Source organism: Engystomops pustulosus, chromosome 6, assembly GCF_040894005.1.
Source record: "Engystomops pustulosus chromosome 6, aEngPut4.maternal, whole genome shotgun sequence".
Taxonomy (NCBI): Eukaryota; Metazoa; Chordata; class Amphibia; order Anura; family Leptodactylidae; genus Engystomops; species Engystomops pustulosus.
Genome location: NC_092416.1, coordinates 159,762,493 through 159,787,745, shown reverse-complemented (window position 1 = coordinate 159,787,745; position 25,253 = coordinate 159,762,493). Strand labels below are relative to the sequence as shown.

The 25,253-nt window shown below is 45.0% G+C and overlaps 1 protein-coding gene across 1 annotated transcript in view; it reads right to left on the bottom strand.

The window, feature by feature from the left end:
• Nucleotides 1-25,253, bottom strand: part of TGM2 (transglutaminase 2) — a 45,842-nt gene that overhangs the window by 5,696 nt on the left and 14,893 nt on the right. Inside the window, exons 3-10 of the mRNA XM_072112078.1 lie at nucleotides 18,206-18,448; nucleotides 16,247-16,365; nucleotides 12,637-12,765; nucleotides 12,281-12,458; nucleotides 12,072-12,207; nucleotides 11,051-11,154; nucleotides 10,186-10,425; nucleotides 9,214-9,498 (exon numbers count right to left, since the gene is read on the bottom strand). Coding sequence (XP_071968179.1) covers nucleotides 9,214-9,498; nucleotides 10,186-10,425; nucleotides 11,051-11,154; nucleotides 12,072-12,207; nucleotides 12,281-12,458; nucleotides 12,637-12,765; nucleotides 16,247-16,365; nucleotides 18,206-18,448 — 1,434 coding nt within the window. The remainder of the gene's footprint in view (nucleotides 1-9,213; nucleotides 9,499-10,185; nucleotides 10,426-11,050; nucleotides 11,155-12,071; nucleotides 12,208-12,280; nucleotides 12,459-12,636; nucleotides 12,766-16,246; nucleotides 16,366-18,205; nucleotides 18,449-25,253) is intronic.

Sequence of the window (25,253 nt, the reverse complement as noted above, 5' to 3'; positions counted from 1 at the left end):
ATCCAAGTAAAACTCGAGGCTGGAAGGGATTTGTTCCAGCAGCAGAGAGAAAAAAAACTAAATTTCCTGAATGAATAATAGCGGCAAATAATGATGTATTAGATAATAGATTCCCTCTTCCGAAGGTTTACAATCAATATGGACGCAGCCTTGCAGAACCTTTACTGCCCGAGCGCGGGATAATACAACGACACGACCTATTTATTAATATCACAGGGAACGGAAATAACATTGAGGAATGAAAAGAGTCAAAAAGGACAACGGAAAGTGAAAGAGGCTAAAAACTCAACTTAGAGTCATCACATATAAAAATGTCCATGGTTAGTATTTTATCTAAAATGCCTCGAAAACAGTAGGAGCAGAAACCATCTGTGACCACAAACCCTTCCATATACATATTTACACAGTTTACGGACTGTTTGATGCCTAACTCTTGATGGATCCTACACCCTTGAGTCATGTTGGTGGAAGGGCCATTGCTACATGTCTTCTCCATCGTGATACCTTCTGGTATGACATCTCTGAACCCAGATTATGGGGAGGCCCAGAAAAGAGAGAGAAATATTGAGAATAACTATGAACCAGTAGTCGATTATAATATAGGCAGTTTGGGAAGGTTCCCCGGGACCCAAGCCTTCTAAGGGGCCCGTAGCCACCCAAACTACCCACCAAATTTGATACTGAGATACATCTGTTCCTGCACTCAATAGCCAATTCCGGACCATTGATGGTCCTCCAACGGTACTGAAACCGCAGATTGAAATCAAGCAGAAGGGACATAGGCTTCAATGCCCAAGAAGCTTCTAGTAGCAGATGTAGGAAGTGATTCCAGACTTGTAGGAGCTGTAATATTCATACAGCCCAGGGCCCATGGCAGTCTTAATCCACTGCTGCTACAAACCAGTGGCCATTATTTAACCAGTGGTCTTAGGGCCTGAAGAACCAGGTGTACTGTGTATCTTCATGTTAGCTCTCCATGTATTGTGTCCTCATGATCCAGTCTGGTGACAAAAGAACCTTTCGGTTCACCTACCCCAAGGACAACTTCTATACCCTGGTGGGGGGAAAGGTGATAGAACCTCCAACCAACCATCTATAATCCATAATGTAGGCTGTATTAGTGACAAGTTTTGTTTTACTTTTTTGGGAAAAGATATTTTACTTTAGTGAGCCTAAACCCTTAATGCTGTAACTCCTAATTAGTTGGGAAACATTGAGCTCATCCCCATTGATATCATCGCTCTTAATCCCCTCGGAGATGTGTCTCGATTGACACGGACATGTCCATCACCAACCATAATTTATCCTAATTGTTATGAGCACATATTATTCTCAAACCTTGTTACTTTCCATATGTTTGTGGTACTGACAAAATATCATCGTAACCTGGGAAATTTGAAGGGAGCCCCCGAGGCACACGTAGAGCTGTGTGCAATCTACATTGATTTTCATTTACAGTTAATAGAAAAGTCTGAGGTGAAATAATATATAGAAATAGCAATAAACTGTAAAGATGCACCTAGGGGCACATTTATATGAAGTGTCCTTAGTACATTAGGTTTTTGGCACCGATGTAATTGGTTCTGTGCCAAAACTGGGACTGGATCCAAAAGAGACTGAAATATAGGTTTTGACTTGACGTTTCTCATTACCTGCATAAAAAAGCAGAACAGTTCTGCCCCGGAATAGAGTCACAGAATTAAAGCATATATCACCCAACTACAAACTTTGCAGAAATCAGCAGTAGGACCTCTGCAGTAGAAGGTTTAGACCTTAGGTCTTTGCAAAAAAAAGCAAATATGATGTTTTTCTGCCAAATTTTCTAGGAAATGTTCATTTGGAAACAACAATTGAGCAATTTTGTATCCATTGTGTATTGTTACTGGAACTATGAAGGAACATCTGCTTTACTAATATGGAGGGAAATGTCCCAAAACACTCAGCGCAGTATTACATGACGATGTCCTCTGTACCACTGTACATTTAGGAATGTAACCTTAAAGGTTTGGCTGCACCATAAAGAAGCCTTTTTTCAAAGATTTGGCTGTGTCCAAATTGAATCGTTCCAAACATATGTTTCTCCAGTTGTCCTGAGTATTGTTATATACAGGCGGTCCCCTACTTAAGAACACAGGACTTACAGACGACACCTGGTTACAAACGGACCTCTGGATGTTGGTAATTTACTGTACTTTAGCCTGAGACTACAATGATCAGCTGTAACAGTTATCACAGGTGTCTGTAATGAAGCTTTATTGTTATTCCTGGTTCTTATGACAACACAACATTTTTAAAATTCAGTTGTCACACAGTCTAATAAATGTATGCCTTAGGTTACAAGTATAAAATATACAGTTCCAACTTACATACAAATTCAACTTAAGAACAAACCTACAGAACCTATTTTGTATGTAACCCAGGGACTACCTGTAGTCATAAATAGGCCCGACCGGATTTGTTACTTTTTTGCATATTTTAGATTTTTCCCTCGTTCTTCCACCATCCATGAGTTCATTATTTACTTGATTCATTCAAAGTGAATTGCAAAAGATTCTGAATCGCCTTGGTACCTGAAAAATGGCAAATTTGTACCAATCATCTCTATTCTTGAGCCTCCAATGGTTTTCAGAAAAGGGCATATTGGGGGGAATTGTGTGAGAATACCAGTCTTAAAATTCCTCCCGATGGTGGACCTGCGCCCATATCCAATAAGAGGACTCTCGGGGGATATGGGCACCAACTCTGCCACTTGTGACCTGAAGATTAGATTGGAGCTGGTGGAGTTTGCTACTATTGTCCCTGGCGTGTTTCTGGCAAAGAATATAGTAAATGTGTTGGGTTGGCCCTCTTCCCCTGCTTACTTCCTGACACGCCTCAAGTAGAGTGCGGGTCGGAGAAGCCAGAAAACTGGAAGGGAAACCATAATGTATCTCCCCAATTGTGTCCCCCATTTGAATGGGATCCTAGTCATATATCTGCTGCCCTGGTCAATCTGAGATACCTATGTACATTGATCTTCTATATTCATTAATCCCATAGGCTTCTAATGGAGTTCTATGAGCAATTACTAATGGGGAACATGAAACCCCTGTTTTCATGATCAGTGGGAATTCCAGAGATACTCACTCTTACTACCCATCTTCTCGATAGGTGGCAAATTATAATTCTGGACAACCCCTTTAAGAGCCCGGATTTCATCATGCCAGGCAATACTATTTAATGGCTTTATAGACATGGCCGGAAGTTAGAGGCCTCTGGGTGCAAAATCTGAAAGGGCCCCCACTGAATGTAGCCTGGACACATTACTATTTTAAATGATCATTAATATTCTAAACTTTCTCCTACTTATTCTGGCTGCTGGTGCAGTGGCAGTAGTACTGAGTACTACTTGCCACACCAGTCCCACACGCCGAGTGATTTGTGAAGAAGTAAATCCAACACTGATTGACTAGGACTTGGCTGGCAACCAGTTCAGCCAACCAGTGTTGGGTACTAAAGGGGGTGATCAGTTCCTGAAAAGCATGCTGCATGCAGAATCAGATTGAGTATAGCTAGCTGGACATGCTCTTACTGACAGAACCAGCGAGTCACTGTCACAGCTTGGAGGCAGGTGTGAGCTGACTGCCGGACATTACTGGTGGAGGCCCCCTTATGAGTAAAGTGGTGGGGGTCCGGTGGCACGCACCCCTGGAGACATATCTATAATCCATCCCAGTCTATAGGGGTTACCACCTTGAGATCCCACAAAACCTTGAAAGAGGCTATGAAACCATTAGTGTTCATGCACACAATACAGAATTTTATGTGGAAAATCCACACAAATTTTCAGTTATGCGAAAATCTAAAAAGTAAATCTGCAACAACAGGTCAATTAGTGTGCAAAAAAAAACTATGCCGGCAATATTATCATGACTGTAGATGCTATTACTGGGGGAGGCTGTGTGCTACTAGGGGAGTCTGTGCTACTGGGGGAGGCTGTGTATACTGGGGGGAGGCTGTGTATACTGGGGGGGAGGCTGTGTATACTGGGGGAAGGAGACTGTGTATTAGGGGGGAGACTGTGTATACTGGGGGGGAGGCTGTGTATGCTGGGGGAGATGTGTATACTGGGGGAGGCAGTGGGCTACTGGGGGAGGCTGTGTATAATGGGGGGGGGCTGTGGATACTGGGGGGGGGGCTGTGGATACTGGGGGGCTGTGTGCTACTGGGGGAGGCTGTGTATACTTGGGGGGAGGTTTTGTAATACTGGAGGGGGTGTGTGTAATACTGGAGGGGGTGTGTGTAATACTGGGGGTGGCTGTGTGATACTGGGGGCATCTGTGTATAGTGGGGGAGGCTGTGTATGCTGGGGGAGGATGTGTATACATGGGGAGGCTGTGTATACAGGGGGAGGCTGCGTATGCTGTGGGAGGCTATGTATACTGCGTAGGTTGTGTATACTGGGGAGGCGGTGTGCTACTGGGGGAGGCTATGTGTTACTGGGGGTAGGCTGTGTATACTGTGGGAGGCTATGTAAACTGGGGGAGGCTGTGTATACTGGGGGAGCCTGTGTATACTAGGGAGGCTGTGTATACTGGGGGAGGCTGTGTATACTGTATACTGGAGGAGGCTGTGTGTTTCTGGGGAGGCTGTGTGTTTCTGTCTGGGGGAGTTGTGGCTCTATATAATGTCTATGGGGCGTGGGGTGGTGATTTTCAATTTTTGCCTCAGGCGACAAAAAGGCTAGAATCGGCCCTCCTTACAGAACCCCAAAAAAACAGTAGGCCAAAAAATTTAACATTAGATTTATATAAAAATTTGCAAAAACTAAATTTAAGGTTTCATTCCCTGATAAGCCGCGGCGCTATAACATAGGTCTTGTAAACAGACAACATAAATGGGCCATTAACACTGATAGTGATGATATCCTAAAGCCATATAAAGAGAACACAGGCCTCCTCCAGTGTGACACCTCTATAGAACCTCATCAATCCCTGGATTAAGAGTCTTTGCTCCCTTCATATCAGAGGCTCCCGGTGTCACACTATAATGCAGCACAACTGCAGTAAAAGCTTATTATCGATTTATTGACACTGCAACATGGGAGAAATACAATGTTCCCACAGCACTGACACTTACACAACACGAAACGCCAATAGCTGACATTAATATATTTTAGAAGCATTACTGAGCCAAAACACTGTAACAAACAATTTATAACGGAGGTGATGTCTCCTCTCCAGGGTAAGTAATAGAAGACAGGAGCTATTAAATATACAGTTTTCTTACTTTTGTCCCCTGCACGCCTCTTAGTCAAAATCTGCACGGCTCTGGTGTCCACTGATATTTATAATAAAGCTTTGTCTGCTTGAATAATGGAATAGGATGAATGTAAAAGTCGCCTTAGGGGGCATTGTTGTATTATTTGGTCATCAAACAACATTTGGCTTAAGGTGGGAGCTACAGAAAGGGAGGCATAAGGTGGTGACTAGAGAACGGAGGAATAAGGTGGGGGCTAGAGAAAGGAGGTGTGGGGGGGGGGGGGCTACAGAAAGGAGAAATATGGTGGGGGGGGGGCTACAAAAAGGAAGGCATAAGCTGAGGGGCTACAAAAAGGAGGAAGAAAGTGGGGGCTACAAAAAGCAGGAATAAGGTGGGGGCTAGAGAAAGGAGGTGTGGGGGGGGGGCTACAGAAAGGAGAAATATGGTGTGGGGGGGGGGCTACAAAAAGGAAGGCATAAGCTGAGGGGCAACAAAAAGGAGGAATAAGGTAGTGGGCTACAAAAAGGAGGAAGAAAGTGGGGGCTACAAAAAGCAGGAATAAGGTGGGGGCTAGAGAAAGGAGGAATATGGTGGTGGTCTACATAACCGAGGAATATGGTGGGGGTAGGCTACAAAAAGAAAGGCATAAGCTGAGGGGCTACAAAAAGGAGGAGTAAGGTAAGGGGCTACGAAAAGGTGGAATAAGGTGGGGGGGGGGGCTACAGAAAAGAGGAAGAAAGTGGGGGCTACAAAAAGAAGGAATAAGGTTGGGGCTACAAAAAGAAGGAATAAGGTTGGGGCTACAAAAAGGAGGAATAAGGTAAGGAGCTACAAAAGGGAGCAATACGGAGGGGGGCTACAAAAAGGAGGAAAATGATAGGGGGCTACAAAAAGGAGAAATAAGGTATAGGCTACAAAAAGGAGGAAGAAGTTGGGGGCTACAAAAATAAGAATAAGATGAGGGGCTACAGAGAGGAAGGTATTAGGATGGGGTTTACAGAAAGGGAGGTAAAAGATTGGGGGTTAAGGAAATGGAAGCATAAATTGGGGGCTTCGGAAATGGGGGATAATAAGTAGCAGCCAAACAAAAAAGGGCATTGCAAAAAGTTTGTTATAAGGTCCAGTCATTTCTAGTTATCCCCCTGACTGGTAGGCTTTTGTAATTGTTTGTACCTCCGACCCACTTATTTGGAGAGGAATGTGGGTAACCCCTACAAATAGGGTAGATGGGGACTCCCCTTTATTAACTTAACTCCAACACTGGCGTTAAAAATAAACACCCATTTAGACACCAGGGGCCACATTTAGTAAGGGCCGTGCACCAGTTTTCTGTTCTGTGTACCACATTTCTGGCGCATGCAACCCTTTTGTGACACGGCGGAACTGATGCTCAGTTGAACCGTGCGCCACATTTAACATGCAAAGTCCGACAAAGTTGTGTTGCACGCTCTCGTATGTTAAAGGTGCACCGAAGAGCAGTGCAGGGGGCGCCAGATTGATGAAGAACGTGTGCCAGAAAGTCTGAATGTGGCTCCCCCTGCACACTACACGGGGAACTGCACCTAGTACAGACTGCACTGTTCTTAGCAGTTGTGCCGCCATATCTATCATACTTGGCAACACTTCGAGGGGGAAGTAAGTGCAGTGGGGCGGCCAGTTGAAGCAAACAGTCCCAGTCAAGAAGCTTTTGTGGGATAAGAGCACATAGATAAAATAAAGGGTCAAGATAGTGGTCCACATTTATGCACTATGTGCAGTTACCAGTGTAGTGTGCAGGGGGTGCCAGATTCAGGATTTCTGGCACACGTTCTTCATCAATCTGGTGCCGATGCTCCGACAGATTGCTCAAAATTTTTTTTTGGTGCCCTTTAACATAGGGCGTCGGACACTTCATGATAAATGTGGCGCACAGTGCTACTGCGCACTGAAACGCCCCTTTTTCTTGTGTAGCTTCAGGTATAGTGTAGCCATCGACACAATTATGTCTTGGACACTTTATAAATACACAGAACGGGCAAAGTCCGAAAAAAAACTGGTACAGGGGCTGTAATAAATGTGGGCCAAATTGTCCATATCACAGACAACCTGAGTAAGAAACTGGTGGAGATCTGCCCAGGCTTCCGGGATATCAGAATTTCGAGGCATTGGGAGAATAGGATAAATATAGATTTAGTTTTTGGCCATATTCGGTAAAAGGCTTCAGACAGGGAACACTGCATGCACTTTATCTGACCGACACTGAGTGTGAAGACAGAGAATATAATAAATATAACCCTGTCACCTGCCGTGCCTCACATTTGTCATCAGGAAGACATGAAATACCGAAAAAGAAATGTAGCAGTAATCTCAATTCCACAACAACAGCCATACAAGGAATCTGAAGCACTGATTGAGGATTTCTGGAAATGTTGGGTCAATAAAGAGGCAGGAAACATTTGGAGGAACATTTTTTCCCTTGCACACCCCACGTCCTGAGCATACACCCAAGTTCCCTGAACAGATTCCATTATATAAAAGACCTTAAGATGGAAACACTTCATTTCTACAGTTTATTTGCTTGTAAGTAAATCATTGACCACAGAAGAAACACCCAAAATTAACAAGGACTTCCCCCACCCATATTACTCAAATAGGAAAGAAAAACTAGGTACAGAGCACTCACAGAATGTACTTCATTGTATTTACTTTTATGGGGAGATGTCTTTGGTTATTGCTTTACGCCGTAAAGGGATATTCCAATTTTTTTTACATGAATCCCCTTTATTTGCAGTGGTCTACTCCAGACACCCCTGGTAAATACTTCTATCACTATAACAGTATAACACTATGGCCTGTTCTATGTGCTCAGTTCCATTCATATGAAGCGGAAAAGTTGCTCAGTTATCAATTATAACCACTACCCTATGTATGGCATTGCGCTTGGTAGAGCCATTTCTTACATGTTCAGGGTCATATTAAGATTGACATGGACCCTGGGCTGTACATACAGTACCAGAACCAAGTTTCTTAGGAAGGGAGGATGGCTCCCTTTTGCTGGCTATCGATTCTGCAGTCTGAGGACTTTGGAGGGTCTCCAGAAGTCCTGGGTTCTTGCATTATTATTTCTACAGGCCAGTATCAAACTTGGTGGTTGATTTGTGTGACCATGGGCCCCCTAGAAGACCAAGTCCATGTGGCTATTGCCAAAACTGCCCATTTTATAATCTATCACTGGCCTCTTTGTTTCAGGTCTCATTCCCAATCACTGCTAAAGCTGTGGTTTTCCCAAAAAGACAAGTTAGGCCCTATCCTATAGGGCCTAATTTGCTGATCAGTGGGGGTCTCAGTGCTGAGACCCCCACAGATCGCGTAAACGTCCATGAGTGTAATGGAGAAGATGGCCGCACATGACTGTTCTGCTCCATTAATCTTTATGAAGCTGACTGAGATCGGTGAACGGCGGACCACTGTGGAGCGGCGGACCACTTGTTTTCGCGATCTGCGGGGGTTTCAGCACTGATACCCCTACTGATCAGGGATAGGGTCTAACTTGTCTCCGTGGGTAAACCCCTTTAAGGTCTGTTGTCACAGTTCAATACAGTGAAAAGGAGACACCTGGAGCAGAACTGAAGGCACCAGGTATGATGACTATTACATTTTGTCTACTGGTACAAGGATCTCCAATAATAAGCAGATCATAGGTTGTCTTACTATCAGAACCCAGAGCAATCAGCTGTAATCCGACGTAACCCAGTAGCAAGCGTTCAAGGTGCACACAACACCACCAAAGGCGAAATGAAGAATTACATTTTCTAATTCTTTGACCTGTTGGTCATAGCAACATTCATACACGGACTGTATCTTAAGTCAATGGCTCACTTTGAATCTATAGGTTCCTTCAAACACAGAGCCCTCTTAGCAATTATGATTCTGACTATTTTGACCATTTCAAATGTAAGTGTTATAGGAATAACAATATAATGGAGTCCTTACCTGCATTTGCATCCAATTTGAGTTGGAGAAGATCCTTCTTTCCACATTCAGGCCCCACCTCACCAGTGTAGCTGGTAGGACGGGCGCACATCATAAGTCTACACTCCTTGTCCTCCTCCGTGTTATTGTTGATAACTGCAAACACATCGAAATCGCTGCCCTTGTCCATCTTTTCAGATACTGTGATCTTGATGTCAATTGCATGTTGGGCCTGCTCCCTCAGTCCTCGGGGAACTACTACGTGTTCATTTGCTTTCTCAAAGACCCTTCTTTCATCTTCAGACCCTGAGGACCAGAAGAGACGGTGACATGAAGATGGTAACCATCAACCTATGGTACGTCATATGGTTGTGTAGATTACACTTACAGGTGTGTCGTGGGAAAAAAACCTAATCACCTGTATGTGATTATTAAGGGACAACCCCTTTAAGAGACTCATTTTGAGAAAATGTTTGTACTATGGAACTGTGTTGGCAAGAAAGAACTTGCAGACAACTCTCCGATGTGATCAGCAATACAAATAATTGTTTTCCACACATCATTAAGACAGAATGGAGCTTTTGTTTCCAATCTATATCACACAGGATATTAAGAAACCCAATCTGATGGGCTACAGGCATTTACCCTGGAGAATAAATAATGGGTGACTGCACGGACCAAGATCATAACATAATGTATGACTGCTGGCACATGAAGGAGAACCAGACCCAACTGGGGAGCTGCCAAGAAGTATGGTTTATACCTGGCAACAATAGAACTTATCTTCCCTCAATATGATTTATTAATATAGGGCTCCATGGGCACATCAGAGCCTTTCGCTTAGACTTTGTAGGTGGCACAAAGACTTCATCGTCTACGGTCTAAGCCAATGCATATTGTCTGTCTTATTGCTACATTGCACATAGCATTTGCATTTACATCTCAGATCAATAGTCAATGGTGTCCGGTATAGATTTCACGGTTTTCACTCACCTTCTGGGTATTTGTAGTTGTGTGTAATATCTTCCCGACTGTCTTTTCCCACTGCTTTAGTGCTGATGTTCTGTCCAACCTGCGAGGTGTATTTTGTCTGTCGGACAGTACCATTTTTCTGCTCCACGTAGTAAACCACATCTGCATTCACCTCGGCAAAGACGAATTGGACATCATAGTTTATAGCAAGGTCGCCTTCCTTAACAGCAAGGACAGGAGCGGGACCACAGCAGAATACACCTGCAAGAGAAGAACTACACCGTAAGAAGCGTAATAAACCATAATATTCCATGAATTTTTTACAAAGTATTTTTCTCCTATACCAATGGGATTATCGGTAACCAAATAACCCATGGAAGGAAGTCTTGGTAGAGGCTATTAGAGGAGCTCCATTACTGGGTTGTTCCATCCATCTACTGTTTGCCCCTCCCCTGAGGAGCTGTATTATGTATTATGGAAATTCATCTTTAAGACCACAAAATGATTTCTAAATCATATGAAATAAAGTACTATTCAATAGATGTATCTGCCATAGAGTGGACCCAAGTGAATTTAAATTTTGATTAGCCTTGCCTTGGATCCTTATGAATTGTGAACTGCATATACCCTGCACTATCCAAAGGCCTCAAGATCTTACTAAACATAGATAGGGCGGGAGTATTTTTAGGGAAGAGTAAGAAAAATGTAGTCCTGTCCTAAGATGTTTTGTCATATCGTTGGCACAAACTATGGAACGGAATGGAATGGTCCATATTGTGGAAAAATAATGTATATCGGATCACTTCAAGTAAAGTGACCAATTTAAGATAAGACTATATTACTAAGGACAAATGAATCAGAGAAAAAAAATAGGTTTGGTTCCTACCATCACTTTTTTCTTGAGGAGTTGGATCCACAACCTGCCAGCCATCGTATCCTTCAGGAAGATCAAGGCGGTTCATCCAGGCTTCAACCCAACAGTGGAAGTTCCTTCATAAGTAAGTGGAAAAAAAACTTTTGTCAACCATTTCTATTGACAGTCAAGTTTGGTGTCTTTTTCTATCCACTCATTAACCTACAAATTTCAGATTGGTGGCGATCTGATCACTGGGAGCCTTATGGAAAGGGGTATCATTACAAGGGTCAAACCCATAGCACTTCTACAGGGCCCGCAATGTCAGGGGGCCTGGTGTATGTGTGCCATTATAAACATTGCATAATAAGTATATAACAGTACACAACTTCCACAATAAATACCTGAGCCAACAGCTTCGTTAAAAACTGCCCGGGAAGAGGGAGGGGACAACAGGACTGTATGGTAAGGAATCTCTCATGCCTCTCTACTTCCTGCCACCTACTTCCACCATGTGGTCAGCAGCTACTTGGCTACTATGGCCTCTGACCCCCTGGCCTAAGAAGACTGACTGACATTGAGTATATACATATGTGTGTATGAGTGTGTGTATTGGATGTGTATATGTAATGTGTATATGCACTATATGTGTGCATATGTAAATACTGTAAACATGTGTATATACTGTATATGTGATACTATGATGTATATATACTACATATGTGTGTTTGATGTGTACATACTGTACATACATAATGTGTATGAGTTTTATTATGTATACATTTTTGTTTGAGTGTAGAACTGTATGTGTGTATATATAATTACAGTATATAAATATATAAAGTGTATCAGTGTCTAATGTGTGTGATTGTATAAACAAGAGTAAGTATAGAAATATGTATATTTTTTTAAAGGGTATGGGGGCGCCATTCAGAAGTCTGCTATGGGGCCCAGCCTCTCCTAGTTACACCCCTGCTCTTTCCTCTTCGCCAACTATTGTGGATTGTTGGCAGTAACACTGGTCTAAGACTATTTTGAAGAACCCTTCTTTTACCAGATCATGTCTTTTTGCTTCTTCTGTTTCCTCCCCTGATCATCCAGGTATTGTTCAATCACCAAATTACTGTTAGTATCGTGTGCAGAGTTGTAGTTGGTGACGACCCGCGCTGGGATGCCCAGACACCTAAGAACTAAACGATAAGATATTAACATGACGCCCAATTGAAGGCTGATTTTCTCATATGTTATGCTCCTTCTTCTCACCTGAACAAGCAACTGCGGCGAATACCCAACACTGCCCGTATCGCACAGCCTGACAGCGAAACTTTCTCCAGCGACGCAGGATGTCCACACTGCCGATCCAGAACATGGGGCTGACTCCATCGCCATAGGTGTTGTCCCAGCGCCCATAAAGGATGCCATTGTCATCATTACAATTAACCTGGACCGTGAAGGAATCAGAACTAACTTGTTGGGATTGTCACAATATGACCTGTACCATAAACGGGGGCAATAGCCACAAGTTCTGTCACTAAGGACCATTTGTTCAAATACCAGATCCCTAATAATTCCGGGTAATAGACTATAAATGTAACGATTTATACGATATAAACACTCACCATGGCACTGACCACACGGCTAATATATACAGGGTCATTCCGCTGGGTGCAGTCCGTGGTGGAATCTTCTATGAACTTTGGATTGTTGTCTAATACCTCAAGAGCTGCTTCCAGGATACCATCTTCAAACTAATACACACAAGGGAAAAATTGAAATATGATCTACAAGGAGCATGTTATAGAGCAGGAACTAAGCAGATGGTACATGGTGTCCTATCTTCAGGCAGCATTTTATAGAGCAGAAGGATCTGAACAGATTGTACATAACGTCCTATCTGCAGACAGCATGTTATAGAGCAGGAGGAACTGAGCAGATTGTATATGGTGTCCTATCTTCAAGCAGCATATTATACAGCAGGAGGAGATGAGTTGATTGTGTATAGTGTCCTATCTGCAAAAGGCATGTTATATAGCAGGAGCTGTGCAGATTGTACATAGTGTCATATTTGCAGGTAGCATGTTATAGAGCAGAATGAGCTCAGCAGATTGTAAATAGTGACCTATCTGCAGGCAGGATGTTATAGAGCAGAAGGAGCTGAGCAGATTGTACAAAGTGTCCTATCTGCAGGCAGCATGTTATAGAGCAGGAGGAGTTGAGCAGACTGTACATAGTGGGGGTCATTTATTAAGGGCCCGATTCGCGTTTTCCCGACGTGTTACCCGAATATTTCCGTTTTGCGCCGATTGTACCTGAATTGCCCCGGGTTTTTGGCGCACGCGATCGGAATTTGGCGCATCGGCGCCGGCATGCGCGCGACGGAAATCGGGGGGCGTGGCCGAACGAAAACCCGACGTATTCGGAAAAACCGCCGCATTTAAAAAAAAAATTGTGTCGCGAAAATTTCACTCACCTTCATCCTGGGTAGGCCGGTGTATTTCGAGGCATTCCAGCGGACTTCAGCGCAGCAGCGCCACCTGGTGGACGGCGGAGGAACTGCATTGATGAATCCCGGCCGGACCCGAATCCAGCGCAGAGAACGCGCCGCTGGATCGCGAACGGACCAGGTAAGTAAATGTGCCCCAGTGTCTTATCTGTAGGCAAACAGGAAGAGCTAAGCTGATAGTATAGTGTGCTCTTTCTGCAGAAAGTATCTTAAAGAGCAAGAGGAGCTGAACGGATTAAACATTGGGGGTCATTTACTAAGGGCCCGATGCGCGTTTTCCCGACGTGTTACCCGAATATTTCCGATTTGCGCCGATTGTACCTGAATTGCCCCGGGATTTTGGCGCACGCGATCGGATTGTGGCGCATCGGCGCCGGCATGCGCGCGACGGAAATCGGGGGGCGTGGCCGAACGAAAACCCGACGTATTCGGAAAAACCGCCGCATTTAAAAACCGAAAAAGTGTCGCTCGGGAAGCGCTTACCTTCACCTGGTCCGAGGTGGTGCATTCCGGCGCGTTGAGATGATTTTCAGCGCAGCAGCGCCACCTGGTGGACGGCGGAGGAACTACCTTCACAAATCCCGGCCGGACCCGAATCCTGTGCAGAGAATGCGCCGCTGGATCGCGAATGGGCCGGGTAAGTAAATGTGCCCCATTGTGTCCTATCTATAAGCAGCATTTTATAGAGCAGAAGGAGCTGAGCAGATAGTACATAGTGTCCTATCCACAGGAGGCAAGTTACGGAACAGAAGGAGCTGAGCAGACTGTACATAGTGTCCTATCTGCAGGAGGCATGCTATAGAGCAGGCAGATCTAAACAGATTGTATATAGTGTCATTTCTGCGGGCAGCATGTTATAGAGCAGGAGGATACCCCTAAACGCTAAAGAAGAAAACATTTAGGTCAGTAACGTGTGTCACTGTTTATGGAAAAAAACTGAAGATATTTTTCTAATCTGACACAACCTCTGTTTACTTAGTAAAATTAGTCGCAGAGTACAGAACACGGTCCTAGTCATTTCTCATGTGAAAATTGCTACATAAACTTTGTCCCTGTCCAGTAAACAGGAAACTACATCCCTCATATGATTTTTGCAAAAGATTTTTCAAAAACTGATAATTTGTGGTTTATGAACGCAGCCCACATAGGTAGTTGTATACATATTGCGACACACACTCTCAGGATGTTATCGGGATGAATAAACTTCATGTTACTCCTCCATCGGCCTGAGACCATTTATGGAATAAGTGAAAATCTTGTCTTAATATGGCAACACACCAATGTCCGGGCTGGAACTTAATACTTGTCCTGAGAAGACACGGAGCTGGTAGAGAAGAATGTGGCTGCATGTGAAGGGGAGATAAGACGCCTCGGGAGGGGGCACAGCTGAGGCAATGGTGATAACTACCAGGCAGGTCCTGAAGCCTACACATAATATCTGCTTAGTGTCATTCCTCCATACGAGACATGTCGGCAAAGTATGAAAGTCTCACTCGAGGCTCTTGTGTCGTAGGAGGACACTAGGTGACATTAAGGGAACTTATTATGCCTCATTTCATGACATGACATTTTCCAACAGCGAAGCAAATTTATTCAAAGTTTCTTTGGGTAAAGAGAAATATCTGCTTCAAAATTGTCTTGGGTAGGCTCATTAACAGAGATAGACATTTTATAGTCAAAATTTAAAACTAATTTATAACTTAAAGGGGTTGTCCATGAATTTTAATTGATTGTCTGTCTTCAGTATCTGATTAAAGAGGGGACAACATGTAACTGCAGTAGCTGCTCCTGTTAAAGTGAAAGGGAGCTGCTCCTGGAGTTACAGTTTGTAACCACTAGACAGAACATATGGTAAACTGCTTCTGGTTGGGCCATACAGCCAGTCAGGGCATTGACCTGGTGTCCGCCTTCGCTTACTAGATATTGACAGCCTATGCTAAGCCAATTAATATCGGTTCCGGGAAAAATGCTTAAAAAGTGATTACTGGTGCACAACACACAGATCTTTTACACAAGATAATGGGAAAGCATTTGATCTATGAGAGTCCAACCACTTTGTCTCTTAGCAAAGTGGGTCCAAATCCACGATGTGACCTCCACTCCATTCACTACCAATTGGTAAGGATTCTACAAGATAGACCTCCACTGTGATAAGACACCACTTTTAATTATGGGATATTGGATAGTATAACTAAATACATCTGTGTGATTCCATTGCCTAACCAGCCAATAAAAATACCCAAATAAGAACCAACCATTTCAGTCCACACCCATGGGACACCACTGGAAATGTTCAATTCTTGAATACCAGAATATAAACCAGATTACTTATCTGCCTTATATTTTAGTTTTCCTAGAGCTAAGGCCCCTTTTTCCAGGGATTATGATAGTCCATGATGTTGAGAGTATTTTAGCTATTATAAGCCATCACTTTTTTATTGTACCTGCGCAAATAACCATCTAAAAATGAAAAGTGGAGATATTTTAATTAAAACTATGACTTTGTGTCTGTATCTTCTTGTAAACTACAAATAAACATTATGTATTTTGATTTTGCAATGCTTCAGACTACATGAGATGTGTTTGTAGTCTGTTACCATGGACACATATAGCGTACATTGCAGAAGTGGAAATGAAATAATATCCATGGAGGATGCAATAAAAATGGTTGTGAATGTGGTCATACCATTAAGTAAAGTATTTAAACACAAAATGATAAAAGATACCTGTCCAAAGTTCCAAGGAACCGTGGTGATGGAGTCTTTGGTTCCCATGAAGATGATTCCATGTTGTGTGACAACGTACTCTTTCCGCTCCTCCTCATTCTCCATGTACACAGAATCCTCTGAGGAAATGAGACCGTTACACATTATATGGGGGTTTGTGCATTGGGATAATAGTCAATGTCTAATTATATTAACAGAATTAGGATACCCGAAGGAAATATAACTAGAAGTGTGGAACATAGATAGTGTCCAAAATGTCTTCACAGAGAAGCTCGATTAACAGACTGTGAAGGACACATCTAGGACTTTCCTTCTTTCTTATTGGATTATGCACGAGATGTTTATGTTGTTCCATGAGGAAGTTCTACTATGAACATTATCAAATTTTTAGACTGCTTTGACTTTGGCTTAGTGCATTGTATAAAAAGTTAATGCATTGTAAAAAAATTTTTAAAATTACTTATAAAGTGACACGGGCCAGGAACAGATTTATTCTATTTATGGAGATTGTCTTCACCGTTGTATTGAAGCCATGCATGCTCTGCTGGGGATTCTGAGTAAGGAATATGCAAATAAGTTTCCAAGGTTGGGGAAAGGCAGCTCCCCCTACAACAATGTCTGACTTTCATGAAGCCTATTATCATGACGTGGGATAATAGCCAAACTTGAATGAGCCAAAAGACATAGATTCCCAACTGTACACAATGCTGTTTCAATCTCATTCCATCAGTAGAGTGTATGTAACTAGAGGCCAGAAATGTAGGTCAGGAAGGGAACTTTTCTCCTTATGGACATTGCCTTTTGAGGAGTGTAGAGTCTTAAAGGCCATGCATGATACACAGGGGGGAAAGGGAGGTTGGCTAAGTTAGAAATAGTTTTCATTTCCCACTCAGCAAGTGAAACTTCCCACTCATAAACTTTCTCATTATCTTTGGAGAGCAGCATGACAAAGATCCAAGGCAGAATATAATCCCCTAAAAGTACCATGTAATACTTAAACAGTTCAATGCCCACAACATATCTATGAAAATGACACCTGTAGAGTCCTTCAGTGAAAATTTTTCATTTTAATTTGCTTCAACCTGAGCCAAAAATCATCTATGATGCGCAGACCTGCAGAGCCTACAAGTGGAAACCTATTATTTTAACGGGCTTCAACCTTAGGCTATGATGAGGATACCTGCAGAGTCCTTTGTTGGGAATCCAACTTACTAAGGTTAGAAGCACCCAACCATGGTCAGTCCATGAATCATGATTACAGTTCCACGCTGCTGTATTTGGCAAAAGAAGGGACACCATCATGGGACTCATTTACTGAGGGTCCGCGGACTGCACAAACTTTGGATATTCCGACATTTTCCGATTCATGCAGCATTTAGAAGGGGATTGTGTCGCAAGCGATCGGATTTACGGCTTTCATGCGACAGAAATCGTGGGGCGGGACGATCCGACTGATTCGGACTGAGCGTGGGATTTAACTTTAAAATTGTGTCGCAAGACATGCACTTACACACACAGAGAAGAAGATGGTGAATTTCGGCAGACCTGAGCGAGGAGCGTCACATGCAGGATATCCGGCGCACGATCTACGTGAATCGCGGTACAGTGCTTGATGGCCTGACATTCTGGATCGGGGATTGCAACATGAACGGGTAAGTAAGACGTGTGCCCCCATGTGTCATACATATATCACTATGATGCTTCGAGCCCCATCTTCACGACCTTGTGTGTTTCTAACCTTAGAGGCTTCAAGCTTGGCAATTAGCTTACATTACTAATTTACGGTTTGGACAATCATTGTATAATTATTGAAAAACCTTAAAGTCTAGTGAAGATCTAAAAACTGTCCTACTTCCTTTACAACTTTCCAATAAGTGTCAGCATGTTTCTCTTTTTCTCTCATCTCTGGTTTTCATGATACCACAGTGGTCATTGGAATAAAATATTCTAATTTCATACCTGGACACCATGGGTTAAAGAGTAGGAAGAACTCCCCGAGGTTGCAGCTGTTTTCCTCAGTTCCAGTGGAGGTCTCCAGGGAGAGGGCATACTTTCCAATCCGGGCATCAGGAGGAGAGATGAGAGACAGAACAAGGTTTTCACCATCGACGCTGCTTATTGTGGCGCTCCATTCACCTTCCTGCAAGGAGTCCGTCACTTTAATGCGAGCCTCTGTGCCAAAGTCTTCTGAGGGACACGGACCTAAAGAGAGTCAAAAGACACGGATTTGGTAGATGTAAGGCAGTTTATTATGCATAATTAAAGAGTTTTTCCTGAATCGGAATATTGATAGCCTATCATTCTGAGGCTTATGTGGAGCCCCATGGCTACTTTGATTAGGGGGTGCCGTTATCTTGGGTCCCCTTGATCACTTATGATCCAGTTGTAAAATCTGTTGTGATTCATCATGATTTATGAGAACTTTTTCCCACGGTCTTATAGGAGTTGTCCACTTTCAGCAAATAATTAATATTGTTTTTGTAATGAAAAATTATCCAATTTGCAAATTTACTTTCTTTAACAATTCCTCAGGGTTTTCTAGATCTCTGCTTGCTGTCCTTCTATAGAAAGCTTCTATAGTGGATATAAATCTGTCCATGGTCTTATAGGTGCAAGAGCTGTTAGTATCACAGAGAGTTATCAGAGCTTGTGCACCTGCCTGTCCATCACATCATCATGGACAGATTTCTTTCCACAGGAAGTAAACATTGAAGCTTCTTATAGAATGACAGCAAGCAGAGATCTAAAAAAAACTGCGAGGAATTGATACAGAAAGTATATTGGAAAATTCAATAACTTTTCTTTACACAAACCATATCAAATATTTGTTGAAAGTGGACAACCGCTTTAAATTTAATTTGTTTTTGTAATTGATAGAAATTATGCAATATGCTACTTTATTCTAACTAACCCAGAGAAAATGTGGTAAAATTTCTAACATATGGTGTAAATTGAGTGTAGAGTAGAGATGAGCGAACACTAAAATGCTCGGGTACTCGTTATTCGAGACGAACTTTTCCCGATGCTCGAGTGCTCGTCTCGAATAACGAACCCCATTGAAGTCAATGGGAGACTCGAGCATTTTTCAAGGGGACCAAGGCTCTGCACAGGGAAGCTTGGCCAAACACCTGGGAACCTCAGAAAAGGATGGAAACACCACGGAAATGGACAGGAAACAGCAGGGGCAGCATGCATGGATGCCTCTGAGGCTGCTTAAACGCACCATTATGCCAAAATTATGGGCAACAGCATGGCCATGACAGAGTGACAGAATGAAGCTAGATAGCATCTAAAACATGCAATAATTGACCCTGACACTATAGGGGACGGCATGCAGAGGCAGCGGCAGCAGGCTAGAGAGTGTCATGGCGACATACCCTAAATGGACTCAGGCTTCAAACCAATGGGTGGCAGAGAGGAACCAAAGGAGGTGAGCAAGAAGTGCTCAAATAATATCGGTACATGATAAAAGTTTGCCAGTATATTTTGTGGATTACACAGCAGGGTGGCGACAAAGTTAACATGGAAGCCATGAAAACAACCCAAAATTCTGCCTGACACAGCTCGTTTGATAAGGGGACCATGTATGGAGGCAGTGAACTAGTAGTAGATTAAAGGTGCTGCAGTTAAAACTATGTTAGTTGGATCTTGGCATGGAGCTGGCGCTCCGCTGCCAGGCGAGCTTTCGCCAATCCAAGCCCCTGTCTCTAGGCTACTCCCCAAACAGCACTTCTAAGAACCTTTTGTATAAGATCAAGTGTAGTAGCGTTCTTATAAGTTTAGGATATGCCGGGTGAGGGGAATGTAAACAGATGCGCAAGAAGCGCATGATGCGCATGGAGCTGGCGCTCCGCTGCCAGGCGAGCTTTCGCAAATCCAAGCCCCTGTCTCTAGGCTACTCCCCAAACAGCACTTTTGTATAAGATCAAGTGTAGTAGCGTTCTTATAAGTTTAGGATATGGCGGGTGAGGGGAATGTAAACAGATGCGCAAGAAGCGCTGAAATAATATCCCTAAATGGTAAAAGTTTGCAAGTATATTTTGTGGATTACACAGCAGGGTGGCGACAAAGTTAACAACTTTGATGTGGAATCCATGAAAACAACCCAAATTTCTGCCTGACACACCTCGTTTGATAAAGGGACGATGTATGGAGGCAGCTATATGGACGACTTTTGGAGGTAGGAATGGAGACAACGTGTGGAGGCTGCTATGGAGACAATTTAATTTGGATAGTGCCTGTATGTGGCAGTCCCAAACATTTTTCAAACCAGAGGAGCAGGTAGGTGGCCCTCCAGTAAAATGGGATAGATTGAGTGCCTGTATGTGGCAGTCCCAAAAATTGTTCAAACCAGAGGAGCAGGTAGGTGGCCCTCCAGTAAAATGGAATAGATTGAGTGCCTGTATGTGGCAGTCCCAAAAATTGTTCAAACCAGAGGAGCAGGTAGGTGGCCCTGCAGTAAAATGGAATAGATTGAGTGCCTGTATGTGGCAGTCCCAAAAATGTTTCAAACCAGAGGAGCAGGTAGGTGGCCCTCCAGTAAAATGGGATAGATTGAGTGCCTGTATGTGGCAGTCCCAAAAATGTTTCAAACCAGAGGAGCAGGTAGGTGGCCCTCCAGTAAAATGGGATAGATTGAGTGCCTGTATGTGGCAGTCCCAAAAATGTTTCAAACCAGAGGAGCAGGTAGGTGGCCCTCCAGTAAAATGGAATAGATTGAGTGCCTGTATGTGGCAGTCCCAAAAATTCTTCAAACCAGAGGAGCAGGTAGGTGGCCCTCCAGTAAAATGGGATAGATTGAGTGCCTGTATGTGGCAGTCCCAAAAATGTTTCAAACCAGAGGAGCAGGTAGGTGGCCCTCCAGTAAAATGGAATAGATTGAGTGCCTGTATGTGGCAGTCCCAAAAATTCTTCAAACCAGAGGAGCAGGTAGGTGGCCCTCCAGTAAAATGGAATAGATTGAGTGCCTGTATGTGGCAGTCCCAAAAATTGTTCAAACCAGAGGACCGGGTAGGTGGCCCTCCAGAAAAATGGAATAGATTGAGTGCCTGTATGTGGCACTCACAAAAATTGTTTCAAACAGAGGACCGGGTAGGTGGCCCTCCAGAAAAATTAAATGCATGAAGTATAGCAAGAGCCAGTGGGCCCTGTCAAAAAATAGCCATTTTCCTCTGCTTTACTGTACAAAGAGGAGGAGAAGGAGGAAAATGAGGAGGAGGAGGAGGAGTGGATCAATTATTCAGGTTGAGCTTCCTTCACCTGGTGGAGATTGGAAATTCTGAGAAATCCAGCCTTTATTCATTTTAATAAGCGTCAGCCTGTCAGCGCTGTCAGTCGACAGGCGTGTACGCTTATCGGTGATGATGCCACCAGCTGCACTGAAAACCCGCTCGGACAAGACGCTAGCGGCAGGGCAGGCAAGAACCTCCAAGGCGTACAGCGCCAGTTCGTGCCACATGTCCAGCTTTGAAACCCAGTAGTTGTAGGGAGCTGTGTGATCATTTAGGACGATGGTATGGTCAGCTACGTACTCCCTCACCATCTTTCTGTAAAGATCAGCCCTACTCTGCCGAGACTGGGGACAGGTGACAGTGTCTTGCTGGGGTGACATAAAGCTGGCAAAAGCCTTGTAAAGCGTACCCTTGCCAGTGCTGGACAAGCTGCCTGCTCGCCTACTCTCCCTCGCTACTTGTCCCGCAGAACTACGCACTCTGCCGCTAGCGCTGTCAGAAGGGAAATACTGTTTCAGCTTGTGCACCAGGGCCTGCTGGTATTCATGCATTCTCACACTCCTTTCCTCTGCAGGGATGAGAGTGGCAAGATTTTGCTTGTACCGTGGGTCCAGGAGAGTGAACACCCAGTAATCGGTGCTGGAATAAATTCTTTGAACGCGAGGGTCACGGGATAGGCAGCCTAGCATGAAATCTGCCATATGCGCCAGAGTACCAACGCGTAAGAATTCACTCCCCTCACTGGCCTGACTGTCCATTTCCTCCTCCTCCAACTCCTCCAACTCCTCTTCTTCTGCCCATACACGCTGAACAGTGAAGGACTCAACAATGGTCCCCTCTTGTGTCTCGCCAACATTCTCCTCCTCTTCCTCCTCATCCTCCTCCACCTCCACCTCCTCCGATATGCGCTGAGAAACAGACCTCAGGGTGCTTTGGCTATCAACAAGGGAATATTCTTCCCCCGTCTCTTGTGACGAGCGCAAAGCTTCCGACTTCATGCTGACCAGAGAGTTTTTCAACAGGCCAAGCAGCGGGATGGTGAGGCTGATGATGGCGGCATCGCCACTGACCATCTGTGTTGACTCCTCAAAGTTACTCAGCACCTGACAGATATCAGACATCCACGTCCACTCCTCATTGTAGACTTGAGGAAGCTGACTGACCTGACTACCAGTTCTGGTGGAAGTTGACATCTGGCAGTCTACAATCGCTCTGCGCTGCTGGTAAACTCTGGATAACATGGTCAGTGTTGAATTCCACCTCGTGGGCACGTCGCACAACAGTCGGTGAGCGGGCAGTTGGAGGCGGCGCTGCGCTGCCCTGAGAGTGGCAGCATCTGGGCTGGACTTCCTGAAATGCGCACAGATGCGGCGCACCTTCGTGAGCAAATCAGACAGATTGGGGTATGTCTTGAGGAAACGCTGCACTATCAGATTTAACACATGGGCCAGGCATGGCACATGTGTCAGTCTGCCGAGTTGCAGAGCCGCCACCAGGTTACGGCCGTTGTCACACACAACCATTCCCGGCTTGAGGTTCAGCGGTGCCAGCCACAGATCAGTCTGCGCCGTGATGCCCTGTAATAGCTCTTGGGCGGTGTGCCTTTTGTCGCCTAGGCTCAGCAGTTTGAGCACCGCCTGCTGTCGCTTAGCGACGGCACTGCTGCTGTGCCTAGAGCTACCGACTGATGGCGCCGTGCCCACGGATGGTAGTTCGGAGGAGGAGGTGGAGGAGGGGTGGGAGGAGGAGGAGGCATAGTAGGCCTGAAACACCTGGACCGAGGTAGGCCCCGCAATCCTCGGCGTCGGCAGTATATGAGCAGCCCCAGGGTCAGTCTCGGTCCCAGCCTCCACCAAGTTAACCCAATGTGCCGTCAGCGATATATAGTGGCCCTGCCCGGCAGCACTCGTCCACGTGTCCGTGGTCAGGTGGACCTTGTCAGAAACGGCGTTGGTCAGAGCACGGATGATGTTGTCTGACACGTGCTGGTGCAGGGCTGGGACGGCACATCGGGAAAAGTAGTGGCGGCTGGGGACCGAATACCGAGGGGCGGCCGCCGCCATGAGGTTGCGAAAGGCCTCGGTCTCTACTAGCCTATAGGGCAGCATCTCCAGGCTAAGCAATCTGGAGATGTGCACATTAAGGGCTTGGGCGTGCGGGTGGGTTGCACTATATTTGCGTTTCCGCTCCAGCGTCTGGGGTATGGAGAGCTGAACGCTGGTGGATGCTGTGGAGGATCGTGGAGGCGACGATGGGGTTTTTGGGCCAGGGTCCTGGGCAGGGGCTGACTAGCAGCTGACACAGGGGAAGGAGCAGTGGTGTGCACGGCCGGAGGTGAACGGGCTTGTTGCCACTGAGTGGGGTGCTTAGCATTCATATGCCTGCGCATACTGGTGGTAGTTAAGCTAGTAGTGGTGGAACCCCTGCTGAGCCTGGTTTGGCAAATGTTGCACACCACAGTCCGTCGGTCATCCGGTGTTTCCTTAAAGAACCTCCACACTTCTGAAGATCTAGCCCTCGCCGCAAGAGCCCTCACCACGGGAGCTTCACTAGTTGACAGTGGCGCTGATGCACCAGCTCTGGCCCTGCCTCTCCGTCTGGCCCCACCACTGCCTCTTCCAACCTGTTCAGGTCGAGGACTCTCCTCCGTCTCAGAAGCACTGTGTTCACCCGGCCTCTCAACCCAGCTTGGGTCTGTCACCTCATCATCCTCCGATCCCTCAGTCTGCTCCCCCCTCGGACTTCCTGCCCTGACAACAACTTCCCCACTGTCTGACAACCGTGTCTCCTCATCGTCGGACACCTCTTTACACACTTCCACTACGTCAAGAAGGTCATCATCACCCACAGACTGTGACTGGTGGAAAACCTGGGCATCGGAAAATTGCTCAGCAGCAACCGGACAAGTGGTTTGTGACTGTGGGAAGGGTCCAGAAAACAGTTCCTCAGAGTATGCCGGTTCAAATGGCAAATTTTCCTGGGAGGGGGCAGACTGGGGGGGAGGAGGCTGAGGTGCAGGAGCTGGAGGAGTGGGGATTTCGGTGACATGGGTGGACTGCGTGGAAGACTGACTGGTGGTGGACAAATTGCTCGAAGCATTGTCAGCAATCCACGACATCACCTGTTCGCACTGTTCTGGCCTCAACAGTGCTCTACCACGAGTCCCAGTAACTTCAGACATGAACCTAGGGAGTGTAGCTCTGCGGCGTTCCCCTGCTCCCTCATCAGCAGGTGGTGTCTCACCCCGCCCAGGACCACGGCCTCTGACCCCTGCAGTAGTTGGACGCCCACGTCCCCGCCCTCGTCCTCTACCCCTAGCCCTGGGGTTAAACATTTTTAAAATGAGAGTTATAACTTTTTTTTTTTTTTTACTTTTTTTTTTTTTTTTGTGTGTTTTTTTTGTGTTTTTTGTTTTTTTTTGTGTTTTTTGTTTTTTTTTGAGTTTTTAGAACCAAACAATCCTATCCTATTGCTATGGCTATTTTCTAGCCAAGTATCAAAGGAAGCACACTACTATGCCAGATGAGATGACACTGAGTTATTGCCTAATAGAAATCCAACCCCTACTGAATTTTGCCACTTCAGCCTTTGCTATGGATATGTGCGCCACTAAGCGCAGAACACAGCGGTCGCAAGTCTCACTACAAATTGCTCAGAATTGGCAAGTACATGCACTGCAGAAACTACAGCCACCAGCAGATCAACCAGAAATCAAATATATAGAACGCTACTGTAGGCTTCAAGAAGCTATTTGTATTCTCCTATGGCTATTTTCT